The sequence below is a fragment of the Desmodus rotundus genome, chromosome 3, assembly GCF_022682495.2.
Source record: "Desmodus rotundus isolate HL8 chromosome 3, HLdesRot8A.1, whole genome shotgun sequence".
NCBI classification, from domain to species: Eukaryota; Metazoa; Chordata; class Mammalia; order Chiroptera; family Phyllostomidae; genus Desmodus; species Desmodus rotundus.
Genome location: NC_071389.1, coordinates 198,723,094 through 198,747,460, shown reverse-complemented (window position 1 = coordinate 198,747,460; position 24,367 = coordinate 198,723,094). Strand labels below are relative to the sequence as shown.

The window sequence follows — 24,367 nt, the reverse complement described above, 5'->3', positions numbered from 1 at the left end:
GGAGGGAGGCTGCAAGCAGGGTCCGCTGTGTGTATGCGTATGCAGTGGCCCTTACCAGGACCCTGGCAGGCTCCCAAACCCCTCCCAGAAATACGTTTGTTAAAATAAACCAAGCGAGGCCAGAGGTTGGCTCAAAATGGACCCACGCCCAGCGGGTTTAGAGACAGTCATATGGATGGAAACAGGAGATGGGGTGGGGGGCCACGGGCTCCAGCTGTGCAGAGAAGCAGCTTTGGGGGGCTGCTGGTTAATTTGGGGGTCCACGGGGCATCCTGTCCATGCTTTCTTTCAGCTTGTGCTTGTGAAACAGGCTGTAGAGGACCCGCAGTGTGCTCTTGGAGTCCTTGCTGACGATGGCTGCCGTCAGAGGAGAGCAGGGTGGCTAGTCAGGCCTGGGCAGGGGAGGGGCCGACCGACCGTCCCACTCTGCCTGGGACCAAGGGGCTTCCCAGGACAGGGGCTTCCATGCTAACTCCAGAAACCCCAGGCAAACTGGGCAGTCGGTCGTGCTCGGCCTGAGTGCCCGGGACCACCACCCAGCCCTGCCTTCCCCTCCCGCCAGTCCCGCCCCCCCCCCCGCCCCCCTCCCCCCCGCCTGCCCCCGACCTCCTGTGCAGTACAGTACAGGAGCTCCTCAAGGTCTCACCTCTCTGGACAGCCCATCCCCGGGGACCCGGTCCCCACCCCCTCTCCCCGGGGTTCCTCCCTCCACCATGGGGTGGGGGGAGCCACCCCCAGGAAGCCTCAGTAAGTGCTCGTTATGCACCCACACCAAGCAAGTGGAACACACCCCACTCTGTGCATCCCACCGTGGGCTGGCTGCCCAAGGAACGGGGCCAGAGCCCCACGCGGGCCGAGCACTCACCTTCAGGGCTGACGGGGTAGTCGAGCAGGCCTTCGTTCTTCAGCAGCTCCAGGGCCAGGGTGACATTATGCATCTATAATGACAAGACCCCATCAGATGTTATCAAAATGAGGCTACCCCAGTCCAGGCCCTGACCCCAGTGGCAGGCCTGCCCCTCACCCATGAATCTGTCACACATCAGGGAGGCTGCCTCTGGCAGGAACGCCGTCACCAAGGAGGACACCCAGCCTGTGGGTCAGGGAAGGTTTCCTGGTGGAGGTGATATCTGGAGGTAAGTCTGCCACGGGAGGGGACTTGGCCAGGGGTAGAAGCATGGGTTCACCCTGACCTCCTCTGAGGTCGCCCCTCACCCCGTGGTGACAGGTCCCCTCAGAACCAGCTCGGTGTCGTAGGCAAAGCATAGCTGAGGAAACCGAGGCTGCTCACGGCCAAGGGGTCACTCCGCTCTCATGAGACAGGAAGTGCGAGAAGCAGGTCTGTGTCACTCGGACGCCTGTGCAAAGCAGGAGGGGAGCTGGGGGCCCTCCCCTGCCCAGGCCACTGGGCCCTCAGTCCAGCTCAGTCACTGGGTGACCTTGAGCAAGCCGCCTGCCCCTAGGCCTCCCCCTGCTCCCCTGCAGGGCAGGGTCACCACCGCCACCCCCACACCTCAATACAGGACACGGGGTGGGGAGCCCTGTCATCCTGGGCTCAGAGCAGACCCTCTGTCGGGGGTCACCTCCCTTGTCACATCTAGCCTCTCCCTTGGGCCTCTGATGCCTCCAGATGGAGCCCACCCTCTGTGTGGGGCAGCAGCCCGGGCCCGTAGGGAGAGGGGAGGGAGGAGTGGGACGAGTGAGGTCTAAAGCTGGCCGCACTCCTGACTCACTGGGACCTCAAGCAGGTCCTCCCTTCGATTGTCTCAGCCACCCAAAGGTCCACTGTGGGGGCTGGACATCCCAGCCAGGTGGCCAGCCATCCCAGCTCCACAGCCCAATTCCAACATGCCAGGCAGTTCCCATGGCAACCTAGCCAGGCGCCTGGAGGCCCGGGTGGCAGCGTGGTGGACGGAGCAGGCAGGCCCATGCAGGGTCCCTCCTGTCACCTGGTGGGTCTAGGCAGGAGGGGTCTTGAGATCTGGGTGGGACGTCCGTGCATCGGCTCCCACCAGGTCGAAAGGCACAGCTCAGACGAGGCCCACACCCTGGCTGGGCCTCAGTGCCCCTATCTGTTCCCGGGAAACAGCCCACCTTCCAGCTGGGTCTTTGGACCCAGCTTGGAGCTGGCAGCCTGCCACCCCAAGGCTGGCAGCAGGATCTTTGAAGGACGGGACTTGAAGGCACAGCGCAGGATCTGAAGGTGGGGTGAGGAAGGCACAGTGGGGGCCTCGCCTCAGCTAAGGCTTTCCCGCACATCCACAGGGTGGGGGCTCCCGCAAGGGCCGGGGTTGGGACGGGTAGGAGTGCCCAAAGCCCCGAGAGAAAATGAACCCCAAGGGAGAGGAGGGTGTGGTCACAGTCCTGGGCCGGGGGCCCTGGGGAGAGTCAAGGGAGTGAGTATCTTCCACCCGCCCCCCCAGGGCTCCTGCTGTGTCCTGGGGTACAGGGCTGGCATCCTCCCGGCAGCTGGCTCAGCTGGGGGGGGGTGGCTACGTGGCCCCAGGAGGCGGCCCTTCCTTGGCACCTGGAAGGCTGTCCTTCTCCACTGGGGACAGTTGGTGTGGGAGCATCAGATGGACAGAGCAGCTGAGCCGGGGTTGCTCCAGGATGGAAGAGGGTGCGGGAACGGCAGGGTCCCAGCCCCACAGGGCTGTCCCCTCCACAGTCCGTCAAGAAGAAACAAAAGCTGCCACAGGGTCCTAAGCAGGGGTGGCCACACCTCTGGGGACAGAGGGCATCTCCGAGTGAGCAGATCTGAGCTGCCCCCTCACGCTGTAGCTGTGTCCCTGAGTCTTCTCCCTGGACTGGAAGGTTCTGGAAAGTGAGGGTTGCAGGTGCTCTTGTCCACATCCTCACAAACACTCTGCACAGAAAGTCAGGTCAGAGTGAGAAGCAGCCACCGTGCTCTCCGGCCTCAGAACCCTGCCTCTGACGGCAGGAGCCGGGGGCAGAAGCGGGAGAGTGTTTGTGCCCGAACCGTCGGGGAGGACGCTGGTGTCAATAGAGTGGCATGGAGGTCCCCTGCCGCAGGCCTTCTCAGAGCCACGGGCACGGCACGCCGTACCATGAACCTTCAAGACGATGCGCGTTTTCCCCGAGTTGTTTAACCATCGGGTCCGTTGGTCACAGCCTCTCAGGAGACCACCGTCTGGGAGACGCTTGGTTCACTCGCTCATTTCCAGAGTAGCTATGGGGCATCGGCTCCACGCTGGCCTTGCAGACAGCAGAGCCAACCTGCTCCTGCCCCTGCAGCTCGTGCTTGGAGAGTAAGGGCCACAGAAGGGCCGCACCTGCTCCTGTCTGTCACTCCTCCTCAACAGTGCACAGCCTGAAGCAGGCAGAGCTGCCCTGGCTCCAGAGCCGTCTCACCGCGCTCTGCCCAAAGCGTCATCTTCCTTCCGTGCACAGTTGGAGATGATGAAGGTGAAAATGCTGAGCTCCACTGAGCTGAGGGGAGGTCACGACCGGGAGGAGGCGTTGGTCCTCAGGGGACAAATAACTGAACGTGGGCGGAAGCGACGTTTCCTGGCTCCACGGCTGTGGTTTCCTCGGAGCTGACGATCTGTCTCCCTCCCTCTGTCCCTGACGTCTGACCCGCACCGAATGGGGATCTCACGCAAACCCCATCGACAAGGAAGGCCTGATAATGACCAGCCCGACTTCCCCAGGCCACTCCACCAGGATAACAAGTCCTCGGGTGTCCCGCCTTTGGGAAGGGCTGTCATCCCCGCCCCCCTTCAACTACGGACAGCTGAGGTTCCCAATAACCTGCCGACCACGTTGGTGCCTGCAGCCAGAGCTGAGAGGCTGCTCTTTCCCCCACATTTACGGTGGCTCATCTTCAGCTGCTAGTTCTAAAATTGTGGATTCAGCTGCATGAGGACATTTGTCCCTAGCTAATAACTGGGGGTGGGCAGAGCACAAAATATTGAGCCTGGGTCTAGAGGTCCCCTCAGCACCCGAGTCACAAAGCGGGGACCCCTGAGCTGCTCTGGGTCCCAGCCTACATGCGTCCTGCCCCACTCCTTCCTCCCCCTTCCCGCGCGGCTCATGTGTCAGGGTCCTGTCTCCCAGATCCAGGGCTGGCACCGCGGTCTCAGCCTCAGTGCGGATCCTCCTGAGGCCCTGTGCTGGCCCGACAGCCGGGGAGGTAAGCCTCCTCCTTGGCCACAGAGAGGCTCCACACCTCAATCCCGCTCGGGGCTCCCACCAACTCCCCAGGAAGGAAGCAAAGGGTGAGGCAGCTCTGGCTTTGGGGACAGACAAGCCTGGACGCCACTCTGACCTCTGCCCAAACCAGCCGTGCGCCCTTGAACGGATCACTGGACCTCCCTGCACTTGGTTCCCGCCTATGGAGACGGGGATGGGGCAGTCCCTACCGCAGAGGCCAGCTTGGGGGGAGTTGGAGAGTGCATCCAGCAGGCCTGTGGGAGAGCCCACGTGGGCCCCGATTCAGCACCCACACACTTTGCAGGGCTCTCCCGTATCCCTGCCAAGGCCGCAGGGCCTGCTCGGCCAACAGCGTGAGGCGGAGTGTCTGCCTGCCAGTTCTGGGCCCAGGCCCGTGTCCCGCTTGGTTCCCTGTGCCCCTGCCATCGCCATGAGAAAACCACGCCGGGCTCGCCGCCAGTCCCAGGAGGGGGGCGGGGGGTGCCGGGCACAGAGTTGAACTGCCGCAGCTGTACCCTGCCAGGAGGGCTTGCCCGCCCCCCGCCAGCCCCTGGCAGCCCCCAGACAAGCGGTGCAGCCCACTGAGCCCGGATCACACTTGGCCGACCTGCAGATCTGGGAGGGCGAAGCGGGGGTTAAGCCCTTGGGTGTTCAGGGAGTTCTTACGCAGCATTTCTGTGGCAACGGCTGCGGGGAGTGGCAAGGACCCCATGAGTGCCGCCCCTGTCCCTACACCGCCCCGAGCCACAGGCGCCTGCTCCAGCCTTTTGGAACCAGCTGTCCAGTCAAGAGCAACCCCGCACCTGGGGTAGTGGGGACCACGCCCACTAAAGAGAGGGTCCCCATGTCCCCAGGGTGCAAAGGGATGAACAGCAGGCCCCGGGGTGTGAGGGGGGTGGGCTGAGGAAGCAGTATGGAACTGGGCCCCCAAGCAAGCCCCAACATCAGATCCAGACCCAGGGCAGAGAGTTCTCACCCTCCCCAGGGACACAGGGGGACGTCAAAGGGGACTAAAGCCTTTCCTCCTCCCAGAAATGGCCTCAGGAGTGGCCCCCGTGGTGGGTACCTGCCAGGTGTTCTTGCTTCAGGAAAAGCCACCGATGCAGAGAAGCAGAAGGGCTGCCCTCTGCCCTGGTCGGTGCTCAGCGAGCTGCAGGGACCCCGGTGCGACTGAGCTGAGCTGCCACCTGGGGTCCTGGGCAGGCTCCCAGCCACCCAGTGTTCCGCCCCAGCCACACAGCCCGTGTCACCGCCCGCAAGGCCGTTAATTCAGGAGGACTCTGGCCCTCGATGCCTCCACCTGTATGATTCCCCAAACTCTTCCCTGCTATTTGTGTGACCCAGGGATGTTCAGGGTGGGGTTTGTGAGCCCATTTTGGAGACAGAAAGCCTGAGGTGCAGGCACTGAGCTGGCAGTGGTGCAGGGGCCAGAACCTAGGCCTCTCCCTCCCTGCCATGTCTGCCCTGGCAGGGAGCCGGGCGCCTCATCACTGCCTGCACAGGCCTCAGGTTCCTACCTGGGGAGGGAGGATGACGCCCTCATGGGCAGGTATTTCAGGTGGAAAGGGTATTTCTGTCAGGACGTAGCTCATGCAAAGGCCCAGGGATGGGGAACAGCAGGAGCCCCCTCCAAGGCTTGGAGGCTGTCAGCCTGCACTCAGTGGCTGGCCCTTCTCTCCAGCTCAGGCCCTGCCCGATGGAGGCAGCCATCTCCCACCAGCCTTCCAGCCTCCAGGCCCAAAGGGCAACTCCCGACTCCCACGAGGCCAGCCCCCCACCACCCTGGCCAGCCCCTGCCACAGGGGCAAACCTCAGACAACCAAATACTGGTTGCTTCAAAGCACCACATTCGAAGCACCAAATACTGGTGCTTCAGTCCACTGCTGAGCCTCTGCCAACACTGTGCCATCCCCTCAGAGTCACCTCCCCAGTTAACTGTGTGGACCACACCCTAATCAACGTCACAAGTCACCTCTTATGCAATGTCTTTCCTGATTTCTTCAGGTTATACTGACCGCCCTTTCCTCAGATCCCTCCCCCAGCGAGCCAGCACGCCTCCTCGTGGCCCTGGAAGGCTGTGCATCGTTGAGCACCCAGAGGGTAGAGACCAAGAGGTTGCAAAAACTGGCCAGGTGTTGCATTGGCTTTGGGGCCCCCATAGCACAGAGCATGACCCCAAGCAGGGCCTTGGCATCCCGAAATGAGGGATGAAGCGCATGGTGGATAGGTGGGGGGACAGGGGGCGGGTGGATGGATGGATGGATGGATGGGCAGATGAGTGAATAGGTGGAAGGAGGAAGGGGTGAAAGAATTGGGTGGATGGGTGAATGGGCAAGTCAAAGGAGAGGTGTGAGTGTGGATGGGTGGATGGGTGGATAGGTGGATGGGTGAGCAGACACAGGCAAACAAACTTCCTTTCCGCCCTGCACTTCACCTGGAGGTGAATGGGTAAAGGCAGGCCGTGCCAATGCCGCCAATGGGTCCACTCAGAAGCAGATCGCCGAGGAGTATCTTTGGAAACTTACCATCTCCGCAGGAGAGTTGGGCGTGAGGTAGAATTCCTTCAAGTGCAGGAAGAAGCCTTCCAGCTGTCCAATCAGCAACAGTAAGATGACTCCATCTGCCAACTACAAAGGAGGGTTCTGGAGGGGAGGCACACGGCCCGGGGATCCCGCTTGGCCTCTCAGGCCGTGTGGGCCCGTGGAGGTCACACCTTCTCTCTGGGCCTCAGCGTCCTCTTTGGGAAAGGGGGCCGGCCTCCCTGACCTTGAAGCATCGCTGTAAACACCGGCCGCAGCAAGTACAGAGAGGCTACAGGCCGCCTGGCACCTGGTCTGCGCCCAATAAAAGGAGCTGCGTTCTGCTGGGACATCCTGCTCCACGAGCTGCAGCAGCACAGGCAGAAGCGGAGTTCCGTGTAAAATTGTTCCGTCAGGAAGAGTTGGAGAACAGCACGCGGCTCATGGGGCCGGCTGCTGCCTCAATATTTCCGTCTGTTTTCTCTGTGCGCTCAGAGACAAAGCTGGTGTGGCCTATGCTAATCCAGTCCCATCCAACCTCCTCAAAGATGCAAAGTGCAAGGTTGGATATCAGAGGAAAACCTCCGCTCGAACCTTAATGGAAATTTCTCATGTTAGGTCCTCTCTGTTGTTGTTTGTTCAGCCTGAAATCTTTTCTGCTGCTCTGATGCCACCAAAACACCAGGGACCCCGAAACCCCCTCCTGTCCAGCCATCTCTGAACGCCATCCTCGCCCGGGCCACCATCCTCCAAACACTGGTTTCACCAGGGGAGGGAGAAAGATGACACAGGCAGAGTGTAACCCTAACAAGTCACCCTGTTCATACACGTACAACATAATGAAACGCAAATTCGGTATGCACAGCACGTGCCCCGGGCACACAGTCACCATCTCATTCATTTCCGGCAGTTCCATAAGGTTGCTGCCCTTGTACCCATTTTAAAAGAAGAGGAACCTGAGGTTCGGAGAAGCCCAGGCCCAAGGGTGCACAGCCAGTGTGGAGGTGTCCTCAGAGCCCAGGGGCAACACGTGTCCATCTGGTGGCTCTGCCCCACCTGGCCCCACGCCACATCCCACACAGACTTCCCCAGGGGCCGCCACGCGAGGTGGAGACGAACACAAACACTGGCCTCAGCAGGCTGGGGTTCAAATCCCTGTGTGACATTGGGTGAGTTCATTAGCCTCTCTGGGCCGTCATGCGTTCATCTGTAAGATGAGAGAGCACCAGTTCCCAGCTCAGGGCTTGTTGGGAGGCCTCCAGGAGATGAGGTCTGTAAAGTGCTTTGCTTGGAGACTGGCACATAGTGAGGGCTTTGCTGGCTTTAGCTGCCAGGCCCCAGAGGCTAGTGACACCCGACCTCGCTGGCTGACATCAGGGTGTGTCTGAGAAGTCAACAGCTCTGGCTGAGATCGCCATAAGCCATTCGGTCCACCTGGGGCCGGACTTGACTGCTCCACCCCAGCCACACTGTGTGAGCACAGCCCAGGCAGCCAACACCTGCCCCTCCCGCCCAGCGCCACACTGGCAATCCGCCTCTCGGCTTTCCAGATGCCCCTGCGTTGAGGGAACACGCACGGCTTAGGTCCTCCCAGGGACGATTCGGTGCACGTCAGCCGTGGGGAGCCCACAGCCACAGGGTGGTATCGGCACCTGCTGTGCTGGGCACACACGCAAACCTCACCAACTCCATGGCGCACGCACAACGCAGGCAATGGGCACGTGCGTTGAGTGTGGTGTCTGCCTGTCTACGGCTAATCTCGAAAAAAGAGCTGAAAGTGCTTCTTTTACCATGAAAAGTAAGAACAGCATCGATGGGCCCCTCTAAAGTGGGTCCCCATCTCACAGGACCCCCACGGTGTCTCTGGTTGGCAATGCTGCCTGCCAGCAACACCCTGGTTGGAGAGGGTTACCCCAAGGCTCTGAGAGGTGACACCCCCCGCCCCACCCCAGGCCACACAAGGCGGGCGGCTCCCAGTACCCTGTGGGCCCTCTTCCCTGACAGCTGTCCCTGCCTGCCCCACAGCCGAGCCCCTACCTGTGTGTCCAGGTCCTGCACAGACAGGCCCAGGCCCTCCATCTTCTGGTTGACGAAGGTCACGATGGCCTGCCCACAAAAGAACGCGGACCCCAGGCTCAGGTTTGCCCCCTTCCCGCTTGGCGGACAGAGAGCCCGCCCCTCCCCTCACAGCCCACAGCAGGTGTGGCCTAGGGCCCAGTTTCTTCCGGCTGTGACCGGAGGCACAGGGCGGGCTCTGATCTCTCTTACCTCCTTCACTGCCTTCACCTTCTCCGGGGCCAGCTTGAATAACTCATCAAAGATGTCTTCTGCAGACAGACCCAATAAACATCTCATTACAATGCTATTATCTTTGAGCCAAACAGGGACTTTTTTCCACCAAAGTTTCTCTGAGTAATCAGTCCAGATGGAACTATAGTTTTGGCTTAAGGTTCTTGAATTTAAAAACAGACCTGGCTCCAAGACACCACTTCTCTGGGGGGTTGGGGGGACAGGGAGGCAATCACCGCCCCTCTCTGGGCCTTGGCTTCCTCATCTGCAAAGCGTGGCCCATCGTACCTACCAGGTAGGGTCGTTGCAAGGATCAGAGCGGGCCTGGTGGCTGGGCACACAGCAGAGCCTCAGTGAACGGTCCTCCTTTCTGCGGGGGATGCCTGGCACTGTGTGTTTGGCCGCCACCCCTCCCTCTGGGAATGGGCCTGGCCTCCTCCCAGGCCCCTGCTCCACCCACACATCCCCGGGAGCTGCTGTAGGTGGTGAGCCAGGGTCAGGTCCGGACTGACACTCCGCCCGCAAGTCCCCTCGTGGGCGTCTGTGGTGGCAGAACGAGGGCACGGAGCTCTCCCAGGTGCTGGGCCTGCCGTGTGCAGTCGGCCAGTGCCCTCAGAGGCTGAGCCACACCGTGGGGTCTGGGAACAGAACGGCACCTTGGCAGCTCGGGCTCTGGTCCAGCCGCAGACGCTCGACACCATCTCTGCGCGGCTGACACTGTCACCATCTGCAGCTGTCACCCTCCCCTGGGGAGACTGGTGCCCGGGCACTGAATGCACACAGTGGGCAGGGGAACGACCTTCGGATTCTACCTCTCAGCAGCCGTGTGACCGCAAGCAAGTCACTTCCCCCTCTGCCTGCAGGTCCCTTTATTAAAAAACGTGGAAGAGTGGCACCGGGGCTATGGTGCCATCAAAGAGCCCCGTAAACCAATCACCACAGTGCAGACACCAGCGTCCCTTCCTGACCTGTGGTCAGGGAGACTGTCACTGAAGAAGACAGGAATGGGAGGCAGAGGTGTGCTCAGGTGACACAGGCCAGAACACGGCGAATGTGCTAGAAGTGGTTTGGAGGAGGCCCTGCTCTGGGTCCCTGCCCCTTACCGAGTGACCTGTATTCGCACTGCCCCTGAGCAAACTCTGCTCTGTGGGCAACCCCACGTGTCCTCATGCTGCCCCTCCACACACACACACGCACACGCACACGCACATGCACAGGCAGCCTTGCACCTCCCCTCGCCTCCCTCCCCCCAGTCAGCCTCCCTCTGCCCCGTCCTGAGAAGCCCCTTATGGGTCATTATTTCCATCTCTGCAGGTGCGGTGCCCCTCAGACAACCCCCTGCCCATACAGGTCTGTGTCCTAGGTGGGGAGGGTTCAGGGAGGACAAATAATGTTAGGGTGGATTGGTGGATGTGTGGGCGCATGGATGGATGGATTGAAGGTAGAAGGATGGATAATGGATGGTGGATGGATGGACAGATGGATGGACAGATGGATGGTGGATGATGGATAGATGGATGGTGGGTGGATGGATAGACGGATGGTGGATAGTGGGTGAATGGGTGGTGGATGGGTGGTGGGTGGGTGGATGGATGGATGGATGGTGGATAGTGGGATGGGTAGATGGATGAATGAATAGATGAAGAGCTGGCCTGGCTGGCTAACTGAGGAAGGAAGGAATGAAGGAATGAAGGAAGGAAGGGCTGGATCGGTCCGTCGATTGGTGACCAGCTCTGTCACAAGAGCAGCAGCCACACTGTTGAACAATCACGGTGAAGCACTCACTACGAGCTAAATGCACTTACAGATCTAAGAGGAGGGTGCCATTGTTAATCCCATTTCACAGATGAGGAAACTGAAGCACAGACTGAGACTCACCCAAGGTCACGTGGCGAATAAACAGGAGAATCAGTGTTTGAACCCAGGCCTTCTGGTCCCAGAGCCCACACACTTCACAACCCCATCATCACTGCCAATGGGAACGATAAGTCTCTCTACCCACAGGAGCAGTACCACGAGAAGGGGCAGCCGGGCCCACACAAAGACAGACAGAAAAAGGCACAAAGGGGCTGGAAGGAAGCCCGAGACACAACCGTAGACCATAGAGGAAATGGGAGAGGACATCCAGAAATTAACCCCTCTCAGTTTTAACGTAGGGGCCCCAACCCCCAGGCCACAGACGGGTGGGGGTCCTGTTAGGAACCCAGGAGCCAGGCCACACAGCAGGAGATGAACGGCGGACCCAGAGAGAGAAGCTTCAGATCCAGGGGCACGAGCTCCGCCCCCTGTTCCCCTCCCACCCAGTCCGTGGAAAAACTGTCTTCCACCAAACCAGTCCCTGGTGCCATACAGGCTGGGCACCGCTGTTTGAACACGTATCGGACAGACACAGATTTTCTTAAGCTATGAAAGTACTCACTTGAAGGCTGGTCCTTGTCTGTGCTAAGGGGAAAATGGTAGGGGAGAAAAAAGTGAACACACGGTTAAAAAGTCTTGAGACTTGTAATTTTTTAATGTGACAGGCCCTGGCCCTGGCAAGGGGGACAGCAGAGCTGGCTCTTTCACCCCCGGCGGTTTTGTGAGGAGGCAGCCTGTGGGAGTGCCCGGCAGGAGGCGTACCCTCTCCTGGGGCTCCTGCCCCCACGCAGGTCTGGGTTTGGTTGTTTTGGGGGTGGCCCCTTTAGTTCAAGGGGAAGGTGTGTCTTCCACAGACAATAAAATGCACAATTCTACATTTATAGCTTATGTATTTTTGCACACCTGTGTGATCCTCACCCTCAAAGAGGTATAGAACCTTCCCAGCACCCCCTGGTGTGTCCCCTGCCCCCCCACCTGTCCCCCCCCAAACATTACCACCGTTTTCATCTCTCACCGTCCGTTAGTTCTGTCTATTCTGGAAGTCTGTGTGACTGAAATCACACAGTATGTGCTCTCGTGGCTCTGGCTTCCTTCACCCCGTTTTTATTATTTTTGAATGGTTTTTCTTTGACTTTCTTGTTAAATTTTCCACCCCACCCCCACCCCCTAGAAGCAAGGTTCTGGGCCCAAAGTAGGCCCAGCTCTCTCGGGAGCCAGGCGGCCTCCTGCAGGGAGCTGGCCGCCCACCTGGGGAGGGGGCAGCCTGGAACAGGGCTCCGGCGCTCAGCATAGCAGCGGACTGCCAAGAGAGACAGATGCCCCGTGGGGCCGGGACACATGCAGAGAGCCAGAGGCAGGCTCACAGCTGTTTCTGAGCTCGCAGGGCAGAGAAGGGCGATTTTAGTGTCACAAAGGGAGAAGGAACATGGTGTCATGGACTTCAGTAACCCCCCCAAGCACCCCAAACTCATTCTTAGACCCTGAAGCTTCAGCCTCGCTGGAGCCAGTTCAGAGCACATCCCCAGGAGGCCACTTGGCCTCATTGAATCTGGGGGAACAAGACCTCCCCCAGGGGTGTCCGTGGGAAAGTTAAGTGGGCTAATGTGCCCAGAACCCACTGGTGTGAGGGGCTGGCTAGGCCTGCCGACTCCAGTCCCCCGCCACACTCAGCTGACTTGCTTGGGGCATGGCTGTCTCTTACCTACCATGGTTCGAGGCCCACCTCCACTCTCCAGTGGAAATCCAGGCACTCGAGACTGGAAGGACCTTGGGACTTGGGGGGTACAGGGGTGAGAGGAGATGGCCTCACACACATCATCTATAACCCTCACAACAGCCTCAACAGGTAGGAAGGGGTCCCCATTTTTCAGAGCAGCAAGAGGCTCAGAGAGGGAAGGTGACTTGCCCGAGGTCACACAGCTCACACGTGGCCGAGCCTGGGTTTGAGCCCGGGGGAGCTGGCCGCCCGGCCTGCAAGCCGAGGAGAACTGACCTCTCCCAGCTGGGCTTTGTTGGAGTGAAACGGGCCAAGGGAGCTCAGTCAGCCAGGTGCCGTGCTCACATGCCTGTGAGGCCCAGCAGGGTGGAGGGCCCTGGGGCCCCCTACAGGGCGGGGAGGACAGGCAGAGTGGGAGCACCCCCACCTGGAAGGCCAGGCAGGTCCACCCCCAGTGCCCAGCGGTTCGGCTGCCCTCCCTCACCTGCACTCGGTGAGCTGTTCCACTGACTTCTCCGACTTCAGGCCACTCTTGGTGCTCTAGGGGATTACAGGGGGAAAGGAACTGCAGTCCCAGAAAACTCAGGGCCCCTACCTGCTGCTCAGTCTTGTGGGGGCCCAAGCAGCCCAAAGGACCCCAGGCGACCCTGCTGTAGCGCCTCTCTGGGCCTCCTGGGCAGTCTCACCACAGTGGTCCAGCTGACGGTCCTTCGTCCATGGGCCTCAAGCCTACGAGGACTAGGACCGCGTCTGCCTCGTTCCCCAAGAATCCCCAGAGTCTCGTCCAGTGCCTGGTTCAGAGAGGTCAATAACTACATTGACCTGAATAATGAACGAATATGAGTGGAGGGATGGATGATGGATGGATGGATGATGGATGGATGGATGGGTGGATGGATGGACAGATAAGTGGATGGATGGATGATGGACGGATGGATAAGTGGATCGATGGACGGATGAGTGGATGGATGGATGGATGGATGGATGGATGGGTGGATGGATGGATGGATGGATAGATGGATGGATGGATGGAAGGATGGATGGGTGGGTGGGTGGATGGATAGACAGATAAGTGGATGGATGGATGATGGATGGATGGATGGATGGATGGATAGACAGATAAGTGGATGGATGGATGATGGATGGATGGATGGATGGGGGGATGGGTGGTTGGATGGTTGGATGAGTGGGTGGGTGGATGAGTGGGTGGGTGGGTGGATGGATGGATGGATGGATGAGTGGGTGGGTGGATGGATGGATGGATGGGGGGATGGATGGTTGGATGGTTGGATGAGTGGGTGGATGGATGGATGGATGGATGGGTGGATGGGTGGATGGATGGATGGGTGGATGGGGGGATGGGGGGATGGGTGGGTAGATGAGTGGGTGGATGGATGGATGGATGGATGGATGGATGAGTGGGTGGATGGATGGGTGGGTGGATGGATGAGTGGGTGGATGGATGGGTGGGTGGGTGGATGAGTGGGTGGGTGGGTGGATGGATGGGTGGATGAGTGGGTGGATGGATGGATGGGTGGGTGGGTGGGTGGATGAGTAACTGAACGAGTGAAGAAATGGAGTCCCTCTGACTTACAGAAGGAGCATGAACAAAGCCACGAAACTGCTCAATGGATCATTTTAACGCATGGTTTTGAGAGAAGTAAGAATCACTCAGTTGAGCGAGGCTGGACTTGGCGTACTCTGTTGGGTCACGTTAAAGGTAAGCACCGGGATGGGATGCCTGCTGCTCATTGGGCACCGGAACCTGGGGTGGACCGGGGAGCCAGTGGGGCCCCATCTGCAGCGCTGAATCTGAGAGAGGTTCTGGGCTTTGGACTCCTTGCCCCAACCACAGCACGAGCCATGCACACACTGGACAGAGTGCCCCTCGGGGTGGAGAAAGCCCGGGACCGTCGACAGCCATCGGCTAGTGAATGAGAGACAATGCCGAGGACAGTGGCTAGGACTCTGTGGTATCAGGGCTCCAAGGCCATGGACAGATGGCCACTTATGGCCCACGTGATATGCTTGCCAGCAGCCAGGACCTTTATAACATCCCCCAGCAGGGGCCACCTGCTGATGTAATTGGGACAGGTCACCAACCTCCGCGTGGCTCTCTGGGTCCCTGCCACCTCCCCTGGCATCTCAGCATCTCCCCTCGCAGCTCTAGCCCAGCACCCACTGCTGCCCTGCTGGGGCTGCATAGTTCTCACGGTTTTCTAGAGCACACTTGGCTCCTCCCCCTCCCCCCAAAGCACCTCCAATCCAGGGGGTGGTGAGGTGGACCCAGGGAGCTCGCTCTACACAGTGAGCCACCCACCCCCCCAGCCCAGCCCTTACCTCCAGGGTGATCACCTCCACCTGGACGTCGGTGGGGAGGGGCAGGTTGGGCTGGAAGCGCTTGGCCAGAGCCACGAGGAGATGCAGGGTGGCCAGCAGGTCCTTGTTGAAGATGGCTGGGAAGTGAGAGGGACACGAGGTGAGGGGCCATGGATACCTGCGACCCCATGGAGGTCTCCTTATTGTCACGACAACCCTCTGCAGACCTCTGGAGAGCAGAGGCCTGGAGATCTACACTCAGACCTAAAACAGTCACCCCGGGCCCGGGGTCAGGCACGGAGGTGCTCTCCGAAGCACAGTCTACCGCAGAAAACAACGGCCTGGCCTGTCCTACAGCAGGGACGCTGGCTGGACAAACTGTTGGACTTAGCGGAGTGTGACTTGACGCAGGGTCACCATTGTAAACATCGGTGCCTGAAGGGGAGACCTGAAACCAAGTAGCAAGGCAGTGGCATGTGCCCAGCACAAAGTGGGTATGCAGACTGCCACACCACTGCCCCCAGCCTTGCAGAGGCTACTCGGCTCCTTCAGCCTCAGTTTGCCTGTCGGGAAAATGGGGAGACTTTTCCCCATTTCTCCGATCTCTCAGTGGAGATCAGAGAGGCAGGAGGTTCACAGCAGACTGTTAATGGGGCGGGAAGTCTGGGTGCTTTGCACGGCCTCACGTCTTAGGAGCAGGCACTGCGGAGGTAACTGAAGCAAGCACCTGAGAGCGGCCTAGGAGGGGCCTCTCACGGGGCAATGACCGTGTCATGGACAAGACCGTGTACCGCCCTCCTGCTGTGTCGCTGCCGTGATGCCCTCGGGGAGGGGCTGTGTGCTCCTCAGCTGGGAGCGTGACTTGGTGCCCACTTTGCACCTGCCTGCGGCTCTGCCTTCCAGGCCCCCAGGCTGTGCTGTCACCTGAGGCGGCTGAGCCTGTGCCTGGTGGATAAAGGAGAAGCTATCCCCACTCCGAAGGAAGGACCGAGGCTCTCCAGTCCCACTCTGCCCTCCACCCCTCTGAGCCCAGGTACCTTCCACGCTCCACTTGACCGGCTGCTTATTGTCCCCCTGCAGGTGGCGGTTGGCGGCCTCCAGGACGGCCTCCAGCTTGCGCCTCTGGCTCATGGCAGTCAAGGCAATCTCCTCCAGGTCCAGCTTGATCCCTGCCAGCTTCTCTGAGTTTGGGAGGGGGCAAGGGAGGGTGGTGAGAGCAGGAGAAGGGGAGAAAGGGGGAGAGGGGAGACAGAGTTTGGGGCCCTGCAGGGGGACCCACAACCAGGGTGCTTTCTCCCAGAGGCCGAGCCTGGCTCTGACCCCTGCCCACGTGGGGCAAAGCAGCTGTGGGACCTGAGCAAGCCCCGCCCCCTCACTCTGACCACTCCTGTGCCTGCCCCCACAGCTCTGCATACTTCCTTTTTGCAGGGCAGTGCGGCCAATAGTTAAAGCGCATCCCCTGCTTTCTTCACTGTGAGACCTTGGACAAGAGCCTCAGTTTGCTCCTCTGTGAAATGGGGACAGTAACCTCATGGAGCTGTTCCAAGGATTAACCCCACCTGCTCCATAGTGAGGGTTCAGGAAGCCTTAGCCGAGTCTGCGGAATCGTTCCCGAGCCCGTTATAAATGGTGCTGGGCAGGCTCTCGGCTCACCGAGGACCAGAATCAGATCCACCCGCCCTCCGGCACCTCCCAGCTTTGTGCACTGACAGACCTTAGACCAACTCGACCTCACACCAGCAAAGGGAGAGGGTAGGTGGGGAAGGTCCGGAGGGCCAGGAGACGCCCTGAGGGGCCTTTCCAGGCTGGGGCTGCCGGGCCATCTTTGGCCTGCGGCAGCTGGGGCGGGGCAGCAGCCCTGGGCCGACAGGGGTTTCTTATCCCCAGCAGCCTACCAACAGCAAGCACTACATAAATGCTTGCGAGGTAGTGTGGAGGTGGGGAGCCCAAGATTTAGCGGAAACAAAGCAAGAACAGTGGTCCAGAGCTGAGCCACAGAGGGGATGAAGTTGGGCGAGAAGCCCACCTGCAGGGAGCAGGTGGGGGGGGACTGCCACTTACGGAAAAGGTGGTGCAGGATGAGCCCATCAAACATGTCCTCCTCCAGGCTCCGAACCACAATGTGCTCGGGCAGGAGCTCGGCGTTGACCCACTCCATCAGCACCTGCGGGCCCCCAGAGGATGCTGACCCGGGCTGCTTCCACCTGGCCCTTCACCTTGCACAGCGCTGCCCTCATCTGGAATGCCCTCTTCCCACCTGCCAACTGCCACCCATCCTCCAAGGCCAGGTCCAACATCACCTCCTCTAGGAAGCCCTCCCAGATCTCTCAAACTGAGCTGGGGCCTGCTCCAGGCTCCTGTTGCCCCTCTGCTTCTCTCCACCACAGACCTGGGCACCAGGAGACTGTTGTGGGTCCTGTGTAAGGTGTTAGTGATCCGGGGCTGCCAGTGTCCCCTCCCAGGCCCTAACTTCTACCATCGTGGGACACACCAGCTGCGGCTCCCCTGGAGGCCAGCCCCACTCTGCCTGGGCTCCTGGCAACAGAGAATGAATGCCTCTCCCTTTAAGGGAGCGGCCCCGAGCTAACCAGGGCTTGGTGTGTGAACACCAGGCTCCTCCACCCCTGGGCAGGCACTGTCTGTGGTGCCGCCCACACTGGCCTCCAGCAGGCCCTAGCTCCCACGGCTGCCACCTGCTCCATCACTCGCCCTGGGGGTGGGGCGCCTTTTCTCCCATCTTATTTCCCTACTTCCCTTGTCACCCGTGATTGTCACTTCCCAGCTCAACCCACATCCTCATCTCGGGATCAGTTTTTGGAGGAGTCCAAGCTGATATGGCATGTCGGCACCCTGCCAGGTTTTCCAGAAGGGACCATGTGGGGTCCACTCAGTGTCCCAGTGCCCGACAGGGGATAGGTGGAAGGAAGGAGTGAGAGAATGGGAGGGAGGAAGGAAGGGCTGGAAAATGGGCCACAAATCCTCTGGGAGTGGAGGTGGTGCCGCGCAGGAACCTCCCTGGAGGAGGCAATAGAAAGGCTGCGGGGGGCCTGGCAGAGTCGGGCAGAGGAAGACGGGAGCCCTGAGCCTGCACACCGCTGGTCCTGTAGCCAGGGAGGGAACCACGCACTGGGCGACGCCCCTTCCTGCCACTCCGTCAGCTGCCTATGGCCATGGGGAGCCAAGCAAGCAGAGGAGCCCAAGCTTTGGGCAGACGGCCTGGGCCACGCCCCAGCTCTGCTGCCAACCAGCCATGTGTCCCCACAGGTCAGGTCCCCTTTCCAGGCATTGTTGTCCCCTCCTTGGGTTGCCAGTGACCACAGATCCCTCTCAATCCCAAGAGGCTTGCTGGGATCATGCATATAAAGGTATACAGTTAGTGCTCAACAAATGTTCCTTCATGCAGCCATTCAGCAGGTGTCTGGGGGCCTGGGGTGTTACCACCTGCCAGCCTGAGTTCAGGGGATCAGGCTGACCTGCTGTCCCCACCCCAAGAAGACGAAAAGTAGGATTGAAGAGGTTGCCTTACCTTTTGCAATTCTTCAAATTTGGGGTCCTCCCGGGAAGTGGGGGGCAGGAATTTCTTCTTTTCCCCTGGAAGCAGAGGCGAGCGTGACGCATGTCTGCGGACCCAGCAGAGCCCTGGCAGCTGTCCCTGCAGGCCACCCGATGACCAGTTCCCTTGACCACAAGGGGAACTTGGTCCTGCGGCTTCACACACAGGTGCACACAGGTGTACACACACACGAACACAAGTGTGGTCACACACAGTCACCCCCACACACCGATATACACACAGGCACCTAAGACACACAGCAACACACACCCATGCGCGCGCACACCTGCACACACATACCACACACAGACTCAGACACACAGGCCCTGAGCACCCAACAGCCACAGCGACATGGGGTTTGAACAGGCCTGGCCCGCCCACCTCCCTCCCTTGGCACAGGCTGGCTCCCCCGCACCCCATGTGCCCTCCCCAAAATTTCCCTCAGGAACACCAGCTCATTCTCAGACACTGCAATATTTATATTTTGGGAACACACTTTAAAACTATTTCTTGTCTCTGTGAAATTTGCATTTAACTGGGTGCCCCGTTTCATCCAGCAGCTCTACCCACTTACATGAGAAGCCATGGCCCTGATGAGCCCCCGGGGGCTGAGGCTGACTCCCCCACGCCTGCCTGGCTCCCGGGTGTGAGCAGGATACAGCGGCGCCCAGCTCGCTCTCTGAGCCCCGGCAGCCTGCTCAGCAGCTTCCCCGCGTTAGACTCACAGAAGGCACAGAACGTCAGGACTGGTAGGGACCCAAGAGGTCACCTGGTCCCAGTAGACATGGGGGAAACCGAGTCACCACATGGGGATGGCCTTGCCCAAGATAACAGAATGCATCGCCTCTGTCTTCCTGTGACCCGGCCGGAGACCCTCCTAGACATCCTACAAAACTTCGTGGATGGCCCAGCCTGCATCTTCTGACGGGAGGGAGGATGGCTGTGTGGGGGCACCTGGGGAGCGGGGGGCCAGCAAGGGAGCGCACAAAGGAATGGCCGTGGCGACACTGCCCATCCCTCCCTGGACAGATTTCTGGCCACTCCATGACCCCATGTCCCTGCTCTGCTTTAACGATCTCTAAATCAGCTGTGAAACAAAAGTAAATGTTCTTCCTCACTGCTGAGCCCTGCACCCGAACAGCCGGTCCTCCTGCCGCTCCCCAACCTTTAACCGGAAGCAGAGAACCCCAGACGATGAATGACATCGGCCGGCGACTCTGGACCACAGCCGGCGGCACCCCCGCTCCGAGGCCTGAGGCCCCCACGCCTGCTTCAGAAAGCTGTATTCCTGGGATCTGGGCAAAGCTGCGCTCTGCTCTTTCATGCAAATCACCTCACACGGCTTCTCCATCGTCATATTTATGTTTTAACATCACCTAAGTTCCAGGGAGGTCCCCTCACGCACCTGCCCAGGGGGACTGGGGGGTCGCTCCAGACCTGTTTCCAGTTACAGGGTGAGGACAACCTTGGGTGCCCACCATCTCCCTCCTGCTTCCCAACCGTCTCCTCGGAGAGAGACCGCAGGGGCACCGGCCGCGACACCCCCACGCTCAGAAAACAGAGGCTTGCCGACGGGGACCAGCACTTACTGAATTGCTCCTGTCCTCTCCTGCCCACTTTTTCAAGAGACCCCCAGTGTGAAGGGAGCAGGTCAGGAGACCCCCACCCTGCCAGAGGTTGGATCGGCACCTGGACTGCATGCGACTCTCCGTGCCTCGGTTTCCCCATTTATACAAAGGAGGTGAGAGCATGTCCCCTCAAGGCGATGAAGGTGATGCTGCTGATGGACAAGATGGGCTGGACACGACGCAGCCCCACGCATCGCAGGCACCAGTGGCCGCACGGGCCTTCCTGCTCGGCGTCCCCATTAGCCTGGAGCTGGGCGGCGATGAGGGGTATGGGGATAACTATGGAAGGTTCCAGAAGCATGGAGGGGTGTCAAGTATAAGACGGGAGGTGTAGACAGGGGCCAAACAGAACTGGTGCTGTTACAATTTGGAGAGTGCACGCTCCCGGGACTCTCTTGGTTCTGCGATGCAGACCCTCCCCCTCTGTCCTCTGCACCCCCCCAGCCCCCCTGGGCACGCACCTTGCAGGAGTTCTTCGGGCTCCACCGGCGGGCTCGCCCCCTTAGGGAACTGCAGCAGGAGGTAGAGGGGGTCGTTTTCCATTGTCCTTGCCAGTCCTGGGGGTGTAGGGGTCAGAGGGCATCACTGTCTGCAGAGCCCCAAACCCCCTCTGTGTCACTTCTTCCAGACCAGGAGGCAGGGGACAGGTCACGGTGCTGCCTAGGCAAGGGGCCAGGGTTCCTGAAGGCAGCACACAGCCAGGAATCTGGGTGGAGAAAGGCACTCGGCAAGGGCACTCCGGGCACAGGCTCAGCAGGGGATGGGGCGTCCTCAGCCAGGCGTAGAGCAGCCAGCCCACCCTGCTCCTGCAGCACAGGAAGCCCCCCCCCCCTACATTCACCACCCCCAACACACCCCACAGTCAGCACAAAGGGGGTGGCCACTCCTCAGAGCTTGACCAATCCAAGAACCCCCAAGCTCAAGGGGGAGATCTGGGGGCCTGTGGGGGGAACATGCTGATGGGTGTTACCCACAGACCCTGAGCCCGCGGGGTGGGGTGCAGGGCCCCAGCCCGAGACAGGTGGGCACTGAGCAGCACCTCCAGCCTGAGTGAGCAGTGCCGCTGCCCCTGGGCTGGCCCCTCACTCTGTGCAGGCTTGGCGCCAGGGGTGGCCTGGCCCGGCCTGGCCTCCAATTCCGACCAAGGTTCCCTGCAGTGGAGCTCCTTCTCGGGTGGTCTGGGGGTCTCACACTCGTGCCAGCATCCACAGAGTATACACAACCTCAATCTGAGGGGGGTGCCCGCTTGCGCCCGGAGTGGGGTGGTGGATTCAGGCGCAGCTGGGCCTCCTTCCTGTTCCCCGGCCGACTTCCTCTCCTGCTTGCAAGCAGCCCTGCCTCCATCTTTCCCTCTCCAGCCCCTGTCTGCCCTGTTAGGGTTCCCAACCCTAACAGACATTGGGGGCCCAGGCGCCCTGCGGCTGAGTGGGTAGATGGCTCCAGCCCTGGTAGCAGGGCCTGGAGTTGTGCTCAGAGGCCTTCATGGGGCCGAAGGCCGCCCCCACCGCCTGCATTGCACTAGCAGCCGGCCTGGGGACACCCAGGGACCGTCCTGTCCTGAAGTGGGGTGGGGAGAACACTGTTGCTGGGCTGGCCCTGTCCCCTGCATTCCCAAGCCTCCTCTTGGACACTGGGATTCGGTTCGAGGGCTGTGGCCAGAGAAGAGGAAGGAGGTAGGCCTGGGCATCAGGAAGCCTAGCTTCCAGGCCAGCTGTTCCTCATTCTGGCTGTGTGACTTTGGGCAAACGCCCTCCCTTCCCTGGTCCTGACGCTTCTTTACAAGGAGGGGCCGGACTGCATGCCAGCCCAAGGCAGCCCGGTGGATGTAGAGCCGGGAGCTGCCTCCAGCCATCAGCAGCCCAGGCAGTCCCTTCTCTGCCCAGGCCTCGGTTTCTCCCTTGGAAGACCCAGGGTGGATGAGGCCCAGGGGAGAAGCCATGGTGAACGGAACAGGTTCACCTGGCCGCACATAGAAGGGGCAGACCCCTTCCTCCCGTCTGGGCCTCAGGGGAGGAAGGAGCGGGGCCTCTCAGCGTGGGGGGATGGCGTTGGGGGCGCAGGGCCACTTTGCCGGCTCCCTCCGTGGAGACTGCTCTCTGGGCTCGGTTCCCACTGCCCCTCAGGCCCTCCCTGCGTGAGCTCAGACTCCAGAGCACTGGGGACAGAGAGAGCGCCCCAGAGGCCAGGACTCCTGGGACGAGATGCAGGACTCACCTGGCTGCTTCCTCCACGCAAGGACACCAAGGTCACGGAGCTGAAACGGTGGCCCGGGCTCCACAAAGAGGCAGGTTCTGGGTTCCCTAGGTCAGCAGGGGGCTGCGGGGCCCCAGGAGGCAGGGGCCAGGCCGTTCACTTCCTCCAGGCTGGGCCGCGGCTTCTGCAGGGCCTGCTGTGTCTGCAGGCTGCTTCCTCCAGCAGGGTGCAGGCCTGGGGCCTCCAGAGATGTCACTGCAGACCAGCCTGAGAGCTCTGCCCTGGAGCCCACGACCCAGCCACACTCCCAGCCCCCTGGATGCCTCGCGGGCAACTCGAATTTAGTATTTCTTCTTCCCCCTCCCCTCCCCACTACACAAACCCAGCCTGTCCCTCCCCAGGCTTCTCGTCTCCAGATGGCACACCAGCCACCTAGCCATGAGGCCACAGGGTGGAAGTCAGCTTCCCCCCAGGCCCCCTGTCCCCCCACCTGGCCGGGATCCCCTTCCTCTCACCTGGGCCACACAGGAGCCTCCTGCTAGACCCCCACCCTGGGCTGCAAGCTTTTCCCACACCCCCAACTGCCACCCAAGTTGTTCTCCACAAGCAACCAGAGGACCTGCTTCTCGACCCAACTCACTCGAAACCCACAAATGGTGTCCAGTAGCTCCTAAAACAAACCCACCAGCCCTGGCCGGGTAGCTCAGTGGGTTAGAGCGTTGTCCTGCTATGCGGAGGTTGCAGGTTCGACCCCAAGTCAGGGCATGTGCACAAATCACCAGTAAGTGCCTAAGTTAAGTGGAACAACAAATCGATGTTTCTGTCTCTTCCTTCCTCCCTCCCTTTCTCTCTAAAAACATCAATAAATAAAAATGAACAAAAATAACCAGACCCAGTCTGCACAACCCAGCCCTGACCCGCCAGCTCTATCTCCCAACCCCTCCTGCCCTTGGGCCCGGCCAGGCTGACCCCCATTCCGCTCCTTGAACGTGTCACATGCCTGCCTGTTCCAGGTCTTCACACTCACTGTGAGGACGGAGGGCGTGGAGAGCGGGTGTGGAGAGGCGAGCGGAGACACGTGGCCCCAGCTGTGCGCCGTCTTACCCAGGACGGCTGTGGCACAGTGTGTTCAAGGACCGAGGCTGTTTGCTCTTCGTTGTCACATCCGAGAGCTCAGAAAAGGACAGTCTCGGGCTTCAGCTCCTCCGTGTGCAGTGCGTTCAGAGCAGCAGGGAGCCCCTGGGAGAGCCCTAGGGGACCCCTATCGCTTCGGGTCAAGGGGCTCTTAGAGCTGAAAGTCAGGTGCAGGCCCTGACCCCACGCCTGTGGATCACCACGCAGCCCGAAGCGCCCGCTTCGCATGTGACAGGCAGGGTGTCGTGGGGGGAAGAGAGGGACTCTGAGATTGGAATCATGGCCTGCAGAGAAGTCCAGGGACCCCACATGAATCATAGCACCTCCGAGGCAGCCCCGCCCCCATGTCTGACGGGGTGTGGGGGGGGGCGCTCTCCCCTGCCAGGAAGCTCCGCAGTGACCTCCTCTGAGGCATCCAAGCCAGGCCAGGGGACGCCAGTTCTTCTGTTCCCTGTCCCTGCCCTCCCTCCCTGCCCCCAGACTTAAAGGACAGTCAGTCCCAGCCTGTTCCAGAGGACAAGCACTAAGTCAAACCGGAGAGAAAAAGGCTTGTGTCTTTCTAAAGAATTGCAAACGCTCGCTAATTCATGTCAGTGCAACACAGGGAACCGAGAGGCGTACGAGGCTGTTCGCAGGGAGAAGACACCCCGCACTCACGAGATCGATGCTCTCGCTGTGGGGTCTGAGGCCCGGGACACGGGCAGGAAGGGCGGGACTACACTGCTCGCTCGGGCAGCTACTGAGCGTGGACTTGGCATTGCCCTGCACCGCGTGGAAACGGGCTGTATCACATAGAAGGTTTGCCGTCCGTGACCTCTCCCCCAGCCGCTCAGATTCTGCTGAGGGCAAGTGGCCATGTAATTAATGTCACAGTTGTTCCCCAGATGCTGGCCACACACAGGGGACCCTGACGGAAGCAGAGACACCCACCCTCTGCTGGCAGACTCCCCCTGGGGAGGGGGGCTGAATTCAAGGCTCTCCTGGG

General features: G+C 60.5%; 1 protein-coding gene across 3 annotated transcripts; it reads right to left on the bottom strand.

The window, feature by feature from the left end:
- Positions 1–133: 133 nt before the first annotated feature.
- PARVG (parvin gamma) lies at positions 134–22,439 on the bottom strand. 3 transcript variants are annotated; one of them, XM_053919670.2, is made up of 13 exons: positions 22,270–22,437; positions 20,517–20,761; positions 18,401–18,465; positions 16,936–17,038; positions 15,912–16,055; positions 14,896–15,011; positions 13,040–13,095; positions 11,401–11,423; positions 8,961–9,019; positions 8,730–8,798; positions 6,699–6,800; positions 866–938; positions 134–357 (listed from the first exon to the last, which is right to left on the bottom strand). In XM_053919670.2, the coding sequence occupies exons 2-13, from the start codon at positions 20,596–20,598 to the stop codon at positions 248–250; spliced, it is 1,002 nt and encodes a 333-aa protein (XP_053775645.1). In that variant the 5' UTR covers positions 20,599–20,761; positions 22,270–22,437; the 3' UTR covers positions 134–247. The 3 variants fall into 3 exon arrangements, with proteins under 3 accessions (XP_053775645.1, XP_024434785.2, XP_045042701.2); XM_024579017.4 differs by having other exon boundaries at positions 20,517–20,612; XM_045186766.3 differs by lacking the exon at positions 8,730–8,798 and having other exon boundaries at positions 20,517–20,612; positions 22,270–22,439.
- Between the last annotated feature and the right edge of the window lie 1,928 nt (positions 22,440–24,367).

Excerpts from the sequence above, each read along its gene's own strand:
- PARVG (XM_053919670.2), bottom strand. The coding sequence starts at position 20,598 with ATGGAAAACGACCCCCTCTACCTCCTGCTGCAGTTCCCTAAGGGGGCG. Across the intron at positions 16,056-16,935 it reads CATCCTGCACCACCTTTTCC|AGAAGCTGGCAGGGATCAAG; the intron begins GTAAGTGGCAGT and ends TCCCAAACTCAG. Across the intron at positions 13,096-14,895 it reads TGGAGGTGATCACCCTGGAG|AGCACCAAGAGTGGCCTGAA; the intron begins GTAAGGGCTGGG and ends GTAATCCCCTAG.